Genomic DNA, 14,917 nt, shown 5'->3' with positions numbered 1-14,917 from the left:
AAGCCATGATCTTAAAATATAAAATACGCACATCGCTCCTATTTCATTACATCGGCTGAATATTCTCATTAAAACCGTCAAATTATATATGGTAGGGTTTTAAACTCATGGTCTACACATGCTCAAACGTCGATATTCAACTTCGATAAACTCAATCATAAAATGACGTACAATGGAAATTACGTAGTTTCCTAAACTGGATACAGGATATAGTACATTTGTATTTCATACCAAAATTTTGAGATGAAGTTGTCGAATGTTGGGATGTTGAAATGTTCTGTGTCCCATCTGGACCCCCTTCAATCATCGAAAGTAAAAATCTTCTATTGGGAAGATGCCCAGACAGGCCAGCGGTTATCGTGGTTAAAGGTAGTCAGTATAGGCCCCAAATTATAGCACGTTATTATTGCTAGAAGTTTTCATTTCATGGAAATCTTTACTCTCCAAATTGTTCTCAGACATCTTGAAGTAACACACAAGATAGAGCATACCTTAACAGTTAACATTGCTATATAGAAATATAACTTTGTTTGACAACCGTGACCTTTAACTGGCCTGCAACGACAAGTATCAATGCTAGTTTTGTGTATAACGGATTCTCTTCATCGATGCACACTCGGTTCAACGAGCTAATTCTAAATTCACGGGTACAGATAAAAATACCTCCAATGTAGATCTTGTCTGACACTGTCTAATTAAAATCACATGATCGCAAAAATGTCACAAACAGTAAGCAAAATGGACACAAAGGAGTACAGCAGAAAGCCAAGTCGTCCGACATAATGTTGAACTTCCTTGTACACTATTTATGATCATTCAAGCGAATCGGTTCAACAGAATATTTCAGTAAAAAACCTGTATATAGTGAGTGTTACTCAACCATGTATATACGTTTGCATAGAATCAATGCACAATATTTCTGTGGTATTTGGTAACTAAATGACTGTATATCGGCTATGCATATTATCTTTCTCTTATAGCTTATGTATGTAGGCAATATAGCTTTGTGTGCAGTTACGGTGGATAAGTGCCTGTTTTTGTTTTGGGTAGTTTTATTCTTACCTTATACAAAATCTTTCATTCGTAAACGGTGACTAATTTTCTGCCATCATAAGCAGCATGGAGCAGGCATCAAGAATTAGAAATTGGTGTATTTTTATGACCATTTTATCTTACATTTCTCAACAAGTAACCAGTCAAGGTAAGTGTGTCTACAGTCTGCATAGAAAAGATACTATATTTTGATATTTTTTATTAAGTATACTCCAGACATGAATATTCGAAAGAGACTTCAAATCAACTTGTAGACTTGAATTTTCACTAATTTTCACTAATACAAGACTTTCATTTTGATAATTATTTTGGGGTATTGTGTTAATTAACAGATGTAAAACAAACAATCGTTGTATTCAACGAAAACACAAACCGGAAAAGGGACTTTAACTTGTATAACAGAGATCTATGTGAGTAACACCCAAACTAACAAAATCTTGCTCCGTTTCGGAGATATTCTATAGTTTAAGTCGTGTCTGGTATAGCTTTCATTTGTAATGATAAATTATCTAACGTCATAGTGTCACTACGATCTGAACCTTTCTACATTCTCCTCTGTGTTTCTTGACAATTTGAAGGTAGAATGATGACAGTTTTAACACTGGAAACCCATGCCAACATGAGGTCACGTTAAGAGCTTGAATAGTTTAAGTATATAGCACTTGCTATACTCACTTCCATTAAAGAAAATAAACAATGTAATAAAGGACAAAATCAATATTGACATAATCTTACAGTGCAGGAACACCTCTTTCCCTAGGAAATATTCAAAACCGGAACAACGATTTGTTTGGAATCACAATTATTTATTAAATTTTCCCAAACTTTCAACTTTTGTCACTCTAAGTTAGAATACACAAATCGCTTTCACTCTTTTGAAAGCAACAATTACAGCGGTTTCAAAGAGCTAAAAACAATTCTACTCAAAAGCATCTAGTAAACGAAATTTAAAAAAAAAAAACTTGCAGGATTTACTTAACATATGGTGAAGATTGTTGAAAGTAAGTCAATCTGTAAGCTTTTACCACCAAATGACTTAATTGGTAATCTTCTAGATACGTTTTGAATTTTAGTTTTAATCAGATGCACCAAGCATATTGAATATGTTCAAAACTGACTGTTCTACTTGTTTCTTTATCATTTGAATTGAAGTGTAATTAATGATTTGCTATGGGATTTTACTGTTCAGTAACATCGAAACTATACCAAATTTTATATTTATATCAGATAATTACCGTCTAACTTTGTGCTTGTTTGTTTTTGTTTCTTCGGGAGTTTCCCTTTGTGATTCCGCAACCTGTTTGAACAATGGTGTCTGCTTTGAATCATCTGACATGTTCTTCTGTCTCTGTAATGAGGACTTCCTTCAACCAAGATGTACCAAGGGTAAGATACATAACTACATAACTGTTCTATTATGTCTTGGAACTCCAAAAGGGATATATGGGGATATAGAGCGATCATAACAGAGTATGAAAATGTAGTTGTTTAGTATAGAGACGGGGTTTATTCTCCCTCTATTAAATTAACCAGTTACAAACTTCTCCGAGACTTAATGTCGACGATCTTGAATACAACAAGTCAAGGTCAATGCAGCATCCAAGACAAACTTATGTCTAAACAAACTTGCAAATGCCTATATTCTTGTTACTGACTTACAATACTCATTATCAATTCCGGAAGATTTCCAAGTACAGGCTTTGCGTAAAGCAACTCACAGTCTCGGACTGTATACGTCATATGTTTAATTCCCGAAACTCGAGTTGCTCTCTGTTTGCTTTTGGCAATACTGGCGAACGCGTGTAGTGTACGGAGAGAATTTGCTGTAAACGACAACCGGAAACGAATGTTATACCTCTGTCTGTTTTGTATAACATATACAATATCAAGAGAAACTAGAATAACGAGCATTTTAACTCGTAGTGGGCAGTTGATCGTACGTTAACAGAATGGTCAAGATGTTTTTAATATTTGTCGGAAATAACCCGAAAACGTTAAACACCAAATCAACAAGCATATACTCATTTGTATCACAGGTTTTGAGAGGATGGCATTTGAAAATAACCTTCCCCCCCCCCCCACCAAACAATTTAAAAGGTACGAACATGTTTTTTTTAAGACCCGTATTCACTTGCAGCCATATTCATATTCTATATATATATATATATATATATATATATATATATACATATATATATAGATATATATATAACTAAATATATATATATAGATATATATATATATATATATTTATATAGATGGATAGATATATATTTATATTGACATATTTATGTATATATATATATATATATATATATCTATCTATCTATCTATCTATCTATATATATATATATATATATAGATAGATATATAGATATATATATATATATATATATATATAGATATAGATAGATAGATAGATAGATATATAGATATATATATATATATATATTTATATAGATGGATAGATATATATTTACATATATATTAATCTATATTTATATTTACATATATATTAATATATATTTATATTTACATATATATTAATATATATTAATATTTACATATATATTAATATATATTTATATTTACATATATATCAATATATTTATTTATATATATATATATATAAAACCGTGAGTTAGGAACGGAGGGGTGGGGGACTAACTTCCCTCTATATTTGTTTGCCTCCCCCTCCCCCTCCCCCTCCAGGAAAAAAATATCTTTGTTTTACAAAATAGGTCCTTCCGAACCCCCTTACTGCTCCAGTATTAGGGATTTGAACAGCAAACGTTACCGTTCTATAGCTTCCCAGTTTAACTTCCGATTATTATTATTAAATGTTGTAGACATGTCAAACCTGATCCTGTACCCTGTCCACGTAAATAATCTCCTTCAGAACTGATCATTATGATACCTTAATCCGCAACAGTATTAACTTTCTCGAAATGTACTTCATTCGCACAAAAATGACCAATTCTTCAGCTGATTCTTAAAAGTTTCCTTTCAACGTTTTTCCTATGTAGCATTTTGTACTTTTTGCAATCACCCCCACTCCTCCCCCTCCCAATATGCGGCTACGGCATACATGAGGTACCGTCTCGTCAAATCACACACAATATGTTTTTGTATTATTAATGTCTTGGCCATTTATATAGTATATCATTAGTGTTATATTCTATTGTAATCGTATCAATAATATTTCAAAGCTGAGTTCCTTTCGATATTTCTCTCGATCATGACAGATCTTTGCAACCCCAACCCGTGTTTGAATGGAGGCACATGTATGAATGACGTAATGACGGAGGACTATTCATGTGATTGTACAACTGGATTCATTGGGAAGAACTGCACGGATCCAGGTAAAGTTATAATATCAGATGAATGACGTTGGACCAGGATAATCCTGTCTCCGTAACGGCACAGATTTGGTATCCGTATATTTGGTTTTGTACTATTACGTAATTTGATTCACTCCTGCGCCAAATGAATATCTTTTCTCTGCATGGAAATGATGTAGTTCTGTTTCGTTTAAAATGATGCAAGCAAATAATCTTACGACGGCAGCAACTACAATTTCAATCTAGCTTATAATATGTGAATTAGTTCATGCCGAGGTAAATCCATAATATATTTTTTGATGACGATCCATAAGCAAAAGAAATACAATTTTAGGGCACATTTGTTTACCAATGCATATGTTACGCGTTGCAAACGCAACAGGTCAAACGTTAAAGTTTTGCAAGTCAGGTGAAATTTCAAGTCATTTTGTTTGACGTCAGGTCTATCATACGATATTGAGAAGGGACGGGATGTAATGTGATATGACGTGACGTGATGTGACGTGATGTGGTGGCATGTGTTGTGGTTTGGTGCGGTGTGGTACGTGACATGATACGAAGTGACGTGATACGATGTGATGTGATATGCAGTGTGGTGTGGCTAGGTGTAATGTGGTATTTGATGTGGTGTGGTATATGTGGATGATACGAGGTGGAATGGTAGGTAACGTAGTGCAACTTTGCGGTAATTTGTGATATGCAGTGTGGTGTGATATGGTGTGGTGTATATGCAGCGTTGAAGAGAGTGATTCCATGTGGTGTGGTGTGGTCTTTTTTAGTTTCAATCAAATGCAACAAGCATATTGAATATGTTCAAAACTGACTATTCTATTTGCTTCTTTATCATTTAAATGGAAGTGTAATAAATGATCTGCTATGGGATTTTACCGTTCAGTAACATCGAAACTTTATCAAATTTTAAAATTTAAATACTGTCTAACTTTGTGCTTGTTTATTTGTTGTTTCTTCCGGAGGGTACCCTTGCGATTCCAATCCTTGTCTGAACGGTGGTGTCTGCCTTCATATATCTGATATGTTCTTATGTAGCTGTCCTAATGGCTTTGTTGGACCAAGATGTACCGAGGGTAAGATATACAACTATATAACTGTTCTATTATGTCTTGAAACTCCATAATGGCTATATGGGGATGCAGAGCGATAATAACAGAGTATGACAATATGTTTTTTTAGAAGAGAAACAGGGTTATTATTTTTATATTATTTCAAGGCTTAGTTCTTATCGATTTTTCGCTCGATCATCACAGATCCTTGCGACCCCAACCCGTGTTTGAATGGAGGCACATGTATGAATGACGTAATGACGGAGGACTATTCATGTAGTTGTACAACTGGATTCACTGGGGAGAACTGCACGGATCCAGGTAAAGTTATGATCAGATAAATGACGTTAGACTAGCATTATCCTATCCCTGTAACGCACAGGCTCGGTATCCGTTGTTGGTTTTGTACTTATTACCTAATTTGCATCACCCTGCAAAATATTTATTTCATTCCTCTGTAGTTCTGTCTCGTTTTATTTTAAATGATGCAAGCAATAATCTGACGACAGATGTTACGCGTTGCAAAAGCAACATGTCAAACGTTAAACTTTTAAAAGTCAGGTGAAATTTCAAGTCATTTTGTTTGACGTCAGGTATATCGTACGATATTGAGAAGGCACAGGAAGTAACGTGATGTGATGTGACGTGACGTGGTGGCATGTGGTGTGGTGTGGTGTGGTGAAGTATGGACGTGACGTGACGTTTCGGAGATATCCTATAGTTTAAGTCGCTCCTGGTAGCTTTCATTTTGTAATGATGTATTATCTAAGGTCATATAGTGAGGTGGCTTGCCAACAATTTCGGGGCTTAACGTTACCGGCCGGACAAAAGTACCAAATTTGGCATGGAGTTTTTTTCGACCTATCTATCGATTTTATCCGTGGAACCCACTTTATCGGTTCCGATTTTTCAAGATGGCGGCCAAAATCCAAGATGGCCGCCAGAAAAGAAGGAAATGTCATATATCTGGCTGTAAAAATCGGAGATGAACAAATGAGGGGTCAATTCAGGTGTTTCCGGGGTCACTGAAACAGAAGATGATCATGGCATGTTGCTTGAGTAACCCACTTCCAAGATGGTGGCCAAAATCCAAGATGGCCGCCAGAAAAAAAGGAAATGTCATATATCTGGGGTTAAAATCGGAGATGAACAAATGAGGGGTCAATTAAGGTGTTTCCGAGCTCACTGAAACAGATGATGGTCATGGTATGTTGCTTGGGCCACCCACTTCCAAGATGGCGGCCAGAATTCAAGATGGCCCCATGGAAAAAAGGAAATTTTATATATTCAATCCCCAGACCCCCTGTGCCCTTTTCTGATCGGGACCATCAAACCTTCCGTCCTCAAACGTGTAAATGAAACCGGGCTAGCACCCTGACTATATGTTATGGCTGGTATTCTTATTGTGTCACGGTCGGTTTTCCCTCAGGTTACCCTATTATATAGTTGACTCAATGTAATCAGTCGTAACTCCCATATAATAACGGGCTTTGCGACAGTTTCTATCTTCGGTCGATCACACCTCAAAGTTCCCCAATAGGTCCTAAGTGACTTCCTAAGCCAAAGTGACACAATAAGAATACCAGCCATAACATATAATCAGGGTGCTAGCCCGGTTTCATTTACACGTTTGAGGACGGAAGGTTTGATGGTCCCGATCAGAAAAGGGCACAGGGGTCTGGGGAATGAATATATATGAAATTTCCTTTTTCCAGGGGGCCATCTTAGATTCTGGCCGCCATCTTGGAAGTGGGTGGCCCAAGCAATATACCATGACCATCATCTGTTTCAGTGAGCTCGGAAACACCTGAATTGACCTCTCATTTGTTCATCTCCGATTTTTACAGCCAGACATATGACATTTCCTTTTTTTCTGGCGGCATTCTTGGATTTTGGCCGCCATCTTGAAAAATCGGAACCGATAAAGTGGGTTCCACGGATAAAATCGATAGATAGGTCGAAAAGAAACTCCATGCCAAATTTGGTACTTTTGTCCGGCCGGTAACGTTAAAGTTGCTAAGCCACCTGACTAATAGTGTCACTACGATCTGAAGCATTTTACATTCTCTCGATGTTGACATAATCTTACAGTATAAGCAACCCCTCTTTCCCTAGGAAATATTCAAAACCGGAACAACGATTTTGTTTGGAATCACAATTTTTTTTTTTTCAAACTTTCATCTAAGTAAGAATACACAAATCGCTTTGGCTCTTTTGATAGCAACAATTACAGCAGATTTAAAGCGCTAAAAACAATACTACTCAGAAGTAGCTGGTAAACGAAATTTTTCCCCCAAAATTACGAGATTTACTCATCATAAGGTGATAATTGTTGAAAGTAAGTCAATCTGTTAGCTTTCAACACCAAATTACTTAATTGGTAATCTTCTAGACACGTTTTGAATTTTAGTTTAATCAAATGCAACAAGCATATTGGATATGTTCAAATCTGACTGTTCTACTTGTGTCTTTATCATTTGAATTGAAGTGTAATGAATGATCTGCTATGGAATTGTACTGTTCAGTAACATCGAAATTTTATAGTTATATGACATAATTACGGTCTAACTTGTGCTTGTTTGTTCGTTGTTTCTTTTGAAGTATATCCTTGTGATTCCGATCCCTGTCTAAACGGTGGTGTCTGCATTCATACATCCGACACGTTCTCATGTGTGTGTCCTAATGGCTTTCTTGAACCAAGTTGTACCAAGGGTAAGATAAATAACTAAATTACTATTACATTAACCATATGCGTTGCATATGCTTATATTCTTATTAGTGGATAACTTTACTCATGATTAATTCCGGAGGGTAACGGAGGGTTACAGAGGGACATGTAACAGAACAAGCCAGGGTTATATGTATGCCCTACAGGTTCACCGGAGTCACTTGCATAGAAAGTAAGTATTTAGCCGAAATGTGTCTGTGATACTATGACGTTCTCGGACCAAAAACAAAATACAAAGAGGAGGACATAAGAACAATTATGTTTGAAAAAGAACCCATTACAGTCATTTTTAAGTAATACTCGTAGCCCATGCTTTCATTTGTTCAGAACTAATTGGGTTGGGTGGGGAGTTTGCTCCGTAGCATCATGGACTACCACGATATAACGATTTCTATAATGTAATTTATCAATGCAGAACCAAATTCATGTTAAGATTACAAGCATGAAACATGAGCTTGAATAATTGGAAATAGGAGATCTCTTAATTGTCCTTCAACACATACATATGTGTGTGCGTATATGAATACATATTATATATATATATATATATATATATATATATATGCATATATGAATATATATATATATATATATTAATTTATATATATATATATATATATGCATATATGAATATATATATATATATATATTAATTTATATATATATATATATATATATATATATATATATATATATATATATATATATATATATATATTGTTATTTTCTTCTTCTATCTTTGTGTGCTTCATCCGGGGCTTTATGTACAGTTACTGTTATATATGTTATGTCTCCTCTATTCTATTGTAATCGTATCAATAATATTTCAAAGCTGAGTTCCTTTCGATATTTCTCTCGATGACAGATCCTTGTGTCCCCAACCCGTGTTTGAATGGAGGCACATGTTATATGAATGACGAAATGACGGAAGACTATTCATGTGATTGTACAACTGGATTCACTGGGAAGAATTGCATGAAGATAGGTAAAGTTAATATCAGATGATTGACGTTAGACTAGGATAATCCTGTCTCTTAGACGGCAAAGATTTGGTATCCGTGTAGTTGGTTTTGTACTTTTATGTAATTTGCATCACCCTGCAGCAAATGAACATCGTTTCTCTGTATGGAAATGATGAAGTTCTTTTCCGTTTTATTTTAAATGATGCACCAATAATCTTACGACGGCAGGAACTACAGTTTTAATCTAGCTTTTTATTTGCGAATTAGTTCATGCCGAGGTAATTCCACAATTAATCTGATAACTGCGGAATTATGTTTGATAACGATCAATAAACAAGAGAAATAACATTTTAAGTTACATTTGTTTACTAATGCATATGTTACACGTTGCAAAAGCAACAGGTCAAATGTTAAACTTTTAAAAGTCAGGTGAAATGTCAAGTCAGGTCAATCATACGATAATGGGAAGGCACGGGATGTAATATGATATGACGTGGCGTGACGTGGTGGCGTGTGATGTGATTTGGTATGTGGTGTGGCTTGGTGTAATGTGTTATGTGATATGGTATGTGTATGATGCGAGGGGAATGGTAGGTGACTTGGTGCAACTTTTTGATAAGGTATGATATGGGATGTGGTGTGGTGTGGTGTCGTATGGTATGCAGCGTTGAAGAGAGTCATGCCATGTGGTGGGGTGTGGTCTGTATGGCACGAAGCGGTGTGGTATGATAGATGACGCAGTTTGACGTGACGTGGTGTTGTGCGGTGTGGTGTGGTGTGGTGTGAAATACCATTTACTTCAGTATGGATATGTAATATAACAGGGACGTAATTTTTACTAATCACTGAATTGCAAGTTCAAAATGTTAAAATTACAAGCAATAACGTGTAATACTAATATATAGTAAGATACAGAATTAGTTAAAAATATGACGAAACAAGTATTACGAAGGTTGAGATGTCTGACAAAATCGAACATGGACATTCTCTGCTGTTTCTTTGTGTCATTGTTTGTTTGCTCTATGTGTATATTTAAACATATATGTGTATTAGTGTATGTATCTGTATTTATGTGTTGGTGTGAATGTATATATATATATATATATATATATATATATATATATATATATGTTAGTATTTTTGTTTATTTATGTGTGTAAACGTGTATTTATATATGGATTTATGTATACCTATATATTTAAAAAGAAAGAGAGGGGAAAAAAATACTTTATTCGGCAACATTGTTCGCATTATGTAAATAATTCCTTTGTAACATTGAGATGACATAACAATGTAGTTATTGGAACTAAATACAAGAGTGTACCATTAATATAATACTCTTGAATGAATGAGATGGAAAAAAAAACTTGTATGACAAAGATCTATGTGAGGATCACCAAACTTGATGGGTTATCTAAGATCATAGTGTCACTAGGATCTGAAATATTTTACATTCTCTTCTGTGTTTTTTTTTTTTTTTAACAATTTGAAGGAAGAAAGGGAACAGTTTTAACACTGGACACCCATGTCAACATGAGGTCACGTTAAGAACTTAAATAATTTAAGTGTAGCAGTTCCTATACTCACTTCCATTAGAGAAAATGAACTTTGTATAAAGGACAAAATCGATGTTGACATAAGCTTGCAGTGTAATCAACACCTCTTTTTCTAGGTAATATGCAAAACCAGAGCAACGATTTTGTTTGAAATCACATTATTTATTAATTTATCTCAAACTTTCACTTTATATCACTCTAAGTAAGAATACACAAATCCATTTGACTCTTTTGATAGCAACAATTACAGCAGATTTAAAGAGCTAAAAACAATTCTACTCAAAAGCAGCTAGTATATGAAATTAAAAAAAAAAAAATTGCAAGATTTACTCAACATAAGGTGGTAATTGTTGAAAGTAAGTCAATCTGTTAGCTTTTAACACCAAATGACGTAATTGGTAATCTTCTAGACACGTTATGAATTTTAGTTTTAATCAAATGCAACAAGCATATTGAATATGTTCAAAACTGACTGTTGTACTTGTTTCTTTATCATTTGAATTGAAGTGTAATTAATGATTTGCTATGGGATTTTACTGTTCAGTAACATCGAAACTTTACCAAACTTTATATTTATATCAGTTAATTACTGTCTAACGTTGTGCTTGTTTGTTTTTTGTTTCTTTTGGAGTGCTCCCTTGCGATTCCAATCCCTGTCTAAACGGTGGTTTCTGCTTTGAAGCACCCGACATGTTCATCTGTCTCTGTCCTAATGGCTTCCTTGAACCAAGATGTACCAAGGGTAAGATAAATAACTATATAACTGTTCTATTATGTCTCGGAAACCCAAAAGGGATATATAGGGATGCAGAGCAACATAACAGAATATGAAAATATATTTGTTTAGGATAGAAACAGGGTTTATTCTCCATCTAATAAATTAACCAGCTACAAACTTCTCCGAGGCTAAAGGCCGACGGTCTTGAATACAACAAGTCAAGGTCAATGCAGTATCCAAGACAAACTAAATCTTAACGAACTTACGTCACATGTTTAATTCCCGAAACGCGAGTTGCTCTCTGTTGGCTGTTTAATAATAAATATAACATATACAATATCAAGAAAAACTAGAATACCGAGCATTCTAACTCGTGATGGGCAGTTGATCGTACTTTAACAGAATGGTCCAGATGTTTTTAACATCTATCAGAAATAACCATGTTAGACATGGTCGAAAATGTTAAACACCAATTAAATAAGCATATACTCATTTGAGATACAGGTTTTGAGAGAATGTCATTTGACATTAACCTTTAGCCCCCCCCCCCCCACACACACACAAACATTTGAAAAGGTACGAACACGTTTGTGAAGACCCGTATTTACTTTGCGGCCATATTCAACATAGGTGGCCAACAAACTCTTTATAGATGCACTGACGAAGCCTATCTGCGACGCGTATTAGGGTTGAAATAAGATTTTAAAAAATCCAAGATTTCTGCCACTCGAAATTTTTGACTAAAACTTGAAAACTTTTATACTCCTTATACGGAAAGTTTACATATTCACTTTTAAAGAAGAAATAAAACGAAGTAAAGGTCAGTGAGCCTCTCAAGTATTGATAACCTACTGGTTATTAGCACAGATAATTCTTTTCAGTTGGTTAACTATATACTTCGCTTGACATCTCAGTAAATGTAGTATATATATATAGTATATAGTATATATATAGTATATATAGTATGTATATATATATATACTATATATATATATACTATATATATATATACATATATATATATATATATATATATATATATATAAATATACTGTATTACTGAGATATATCCGTGAACTCCGGAAGCGCGATGACATTGTCATCAAGCCAGCCGACTAGGGTTCTGCAGTTGTCGCTATGGGCAAACAATGTTACAGAGAGGAAGTCAACAGACTACTCGGCAACCCTCAACACTACAAACTCCTGGATTCTGATCCTACTCAAGAAATCACACAAAACGTGAAAAGAGTCATCCAAAAGACAGTCTCGAATGGTTCCATTGACCGCAAGTTAGGCCAAAACCTCCTTGAAAACGACCAAAACCTGGTCGCTTTTATTTTTTGCCTAAAATTCACAAAGAAGGCAATCCCGGGAGGCCCATAATATCGGGTAATGGTACAGCGACTGAAAAAAAATCCAAATTCGTGGCTCTTCTCATCCAACCTCTTGTTTCGGCCCTACCGTCCTATGTGTGTAGGGCACTACGGATTTCATCCGGAAAATGGGGATAAAAAAAATCTTCCCCTATGCACTCTGTTAGTTACCTTGGATGTGTCTTCGTTATACACAAATATCCCTAACGGAGAGGGCATTTCGGCCTGCACAAAAGCATTCAAACCGAAACGTGGCAAAACCCCCATGAAGAAAGAATTGGCCGAATTGATGCAGCTTATCTTGACCAGCAATAATCTGGTATTTGGCAACAAACACTACCTCCAAATTCATGGCACCGCAATGGGTACCAAAATGGCACCGCCTTTTGCCAACATCTTCATGGGAAACCTCGAGAAAGAATTTCTATCTCGACAAAACTTGAAACCACACACGTGGTTACGTTTCATTGACGATATCTTTATGATATGGACCCATGGTGAGGCAAATCTTAAACTCTTCATTGATGACATTAACTCGTTTCATCACACTATCAAATTTACTGCTAATTTTCTGGACATGGCGTTCACTTCCTGGACACCACTGTGACCCTACAAAATGGTTCATTCAAAACAGACTTGTTCAATACACCACGAACAAGCACAACTACCTCTTACCAAGCAGTTGCCATCCACGTCACTGTACCAGAAATATTCCGTACAGTCAAGCGTTGCGCATTCGACGCATTTGCTCCTCTGAAGTCGATTTTGATTCACGCACCAAAGACACCAGTTCCAAAAAGGGTATAATTGGTTACTGAATTCCACCCTGGTCTCCCACCACTGGCTAATATCATTCAGAAGAATTTTCACATACCTCAAGGCACCGAACGCCTGAAATCAGTTTTCCCAGAATTACCTGTCGTCGCTTTAAAATACCCAGCAACCTACGGGATATCTTAGTTCGGGCATCCTTTCGGCATGACACCCCATTAGGGGAAAGCAAAACAGAAACTACAGGATCATCGCCCTGTACACAAAATTGCAAAACGTGCTTACTTGTCGATTCGACCGGGGCCTTTCAGAGCAACCAAACCAAACACACGTTCCAAATTCGGCACAAAATTAACTGCCTATCCAAAAATGTCATTTATCTCATCTGCTGCAATATTTGTAACTTACAATACGTTGGAGAGTCAAAAAACACTCTTGGAATGAGAAAGACACAACATAGATCGGCGATCAAAACAAAAAAGGTCAACCAACATGTTGCAAATCACTTCAATCTCCAAAATCATTCAATTCAGACTTTGCGTGTTATTGCAATTGACCACAACGATACTTGGACAGATAAATCTAGGAAAGGAAAAGAAAATTTCTGGGAACTAAACCTAAAGACCACGGCATCATTCGGTTTAAACATCAGAAACGATTTGCCGTCCCAGATAAACCAAAACAATTCCTTTGCAATTACGACGGAATCGTATTAAAATAATCCGACGCGCATTAAAATAATCCTAATTTCTAAAACTTCTGCTCAGTTCAGCAGAAATCAGTAAGTCGCTTTGACTTTACAACCATGCCAACAATCTTCTCTATAAAATAGTTTCAATTCCTGTTACTCCTCGTCACTTTCGGTGATCATGCACTGAAGAAGAGCTAGTTTTGCTCGAAAGCTCTGCAAAAACCAAACATTGGCTGTTTTACTTCCAATCACTTACCTAATTGAATTATTGTATATCACTCGAGATCCAGCCTTTCTCTATGAATGCAGCATAGTTGTTTAACAGTTTTTCCGTTATTCCTATATATAAATTCGAACCCGGGCCTGGGTACATATATATATAAACAAAATTGATGCTAAAGTTAATGGTCTAAAATATTGTATACTGTACCGTGATACCATCCATTGAAATAAATTGGGCAGTCGGGACAAAGTGAATCCGTGACGTCACAACCATGTTCGTAGCCTAAAGCAATACAATAGACGTACTAACGGGGGACAGATGGACTGGTAGTTGCCCCCACTCCACCCTATCCCACTGTGAAATGTGAGGGGACGAAGTATGTTTCAGTCCCTTCACTTTTTAATCTAGAGATAAATTTAAAGTAATAGCAGAGTGCCAGG

At 35.7% G+C, this 14,917-nt stretch overlaps 1 protein-coding gene across 5 annotated transcripts in view; it reads left to right on the top strand.

Annotated features, from left to right (window-relative positions):
- The first annotated feature begins 874 nt into the window (after positions 1–874).
- Positions 875–14,917, top strand: part of LOC139974161 (uncharacterized) — a 162,229-nt gene continuing 148,186 nt past the window's right edge. For all 5 annotated transcript variants that reach the window (XM_071981103.1, XM_071981104.1, XM_071981106.1 and 2 more), the window contains exons 1-8: positions 875–1,201; positions 2,329–2,439; positions 4,299–4,415; positions 5,369–5,479; positions 5,660–5,776; positions 8,057–8,167; positions 9,049–9,168; positions 11,333–11,443. In XM_071981103.1, the coding sequence (XP_071837204.1) occupies positions 1,120–1,201; positions 2,329–2,439; positions 4,299–4,415; positions 5,369–5,479; positions 5,660–5,776; positions 8,057–8,167; positions 9,049–9,168; positions 11,333–11,443 (880 nt within the window). In that variant the 5' untranslated portion in view covers positions 875–1,119. The remainder of the gene's footprint in view (positions 1,202–2,328; positions 2,440–4,298; positions 4,416–5,368; positions 5,480–5,659; positions 5,777–8,056; positions 8,168–9,048; positions 9,169–11,332; positions 11,444–14,917) is intronic.

Source organism: Apostichopus japonicus, chromosome 9, assembly GCF_037975245.1.
Source record: "Apostichopus japonicus isolate 1M-3 chromosome 9, ASM3797524v1, whole genome shotgun sequence".
In the NCBI taxonomy this organism is placed as follows: domain Eukaryota; kingdom Metazoa; phylum Echinodermata; class Holothuroidea; order Aspidochirotida; family Stichopodidae; genus Apostichopus; species Apostichopus japonicus.
The sequence above is the reverse complement of the archived record's forward strand: the minus strand, read 5'-3'. Positions and strand labels throughout refer to the sequence as shown.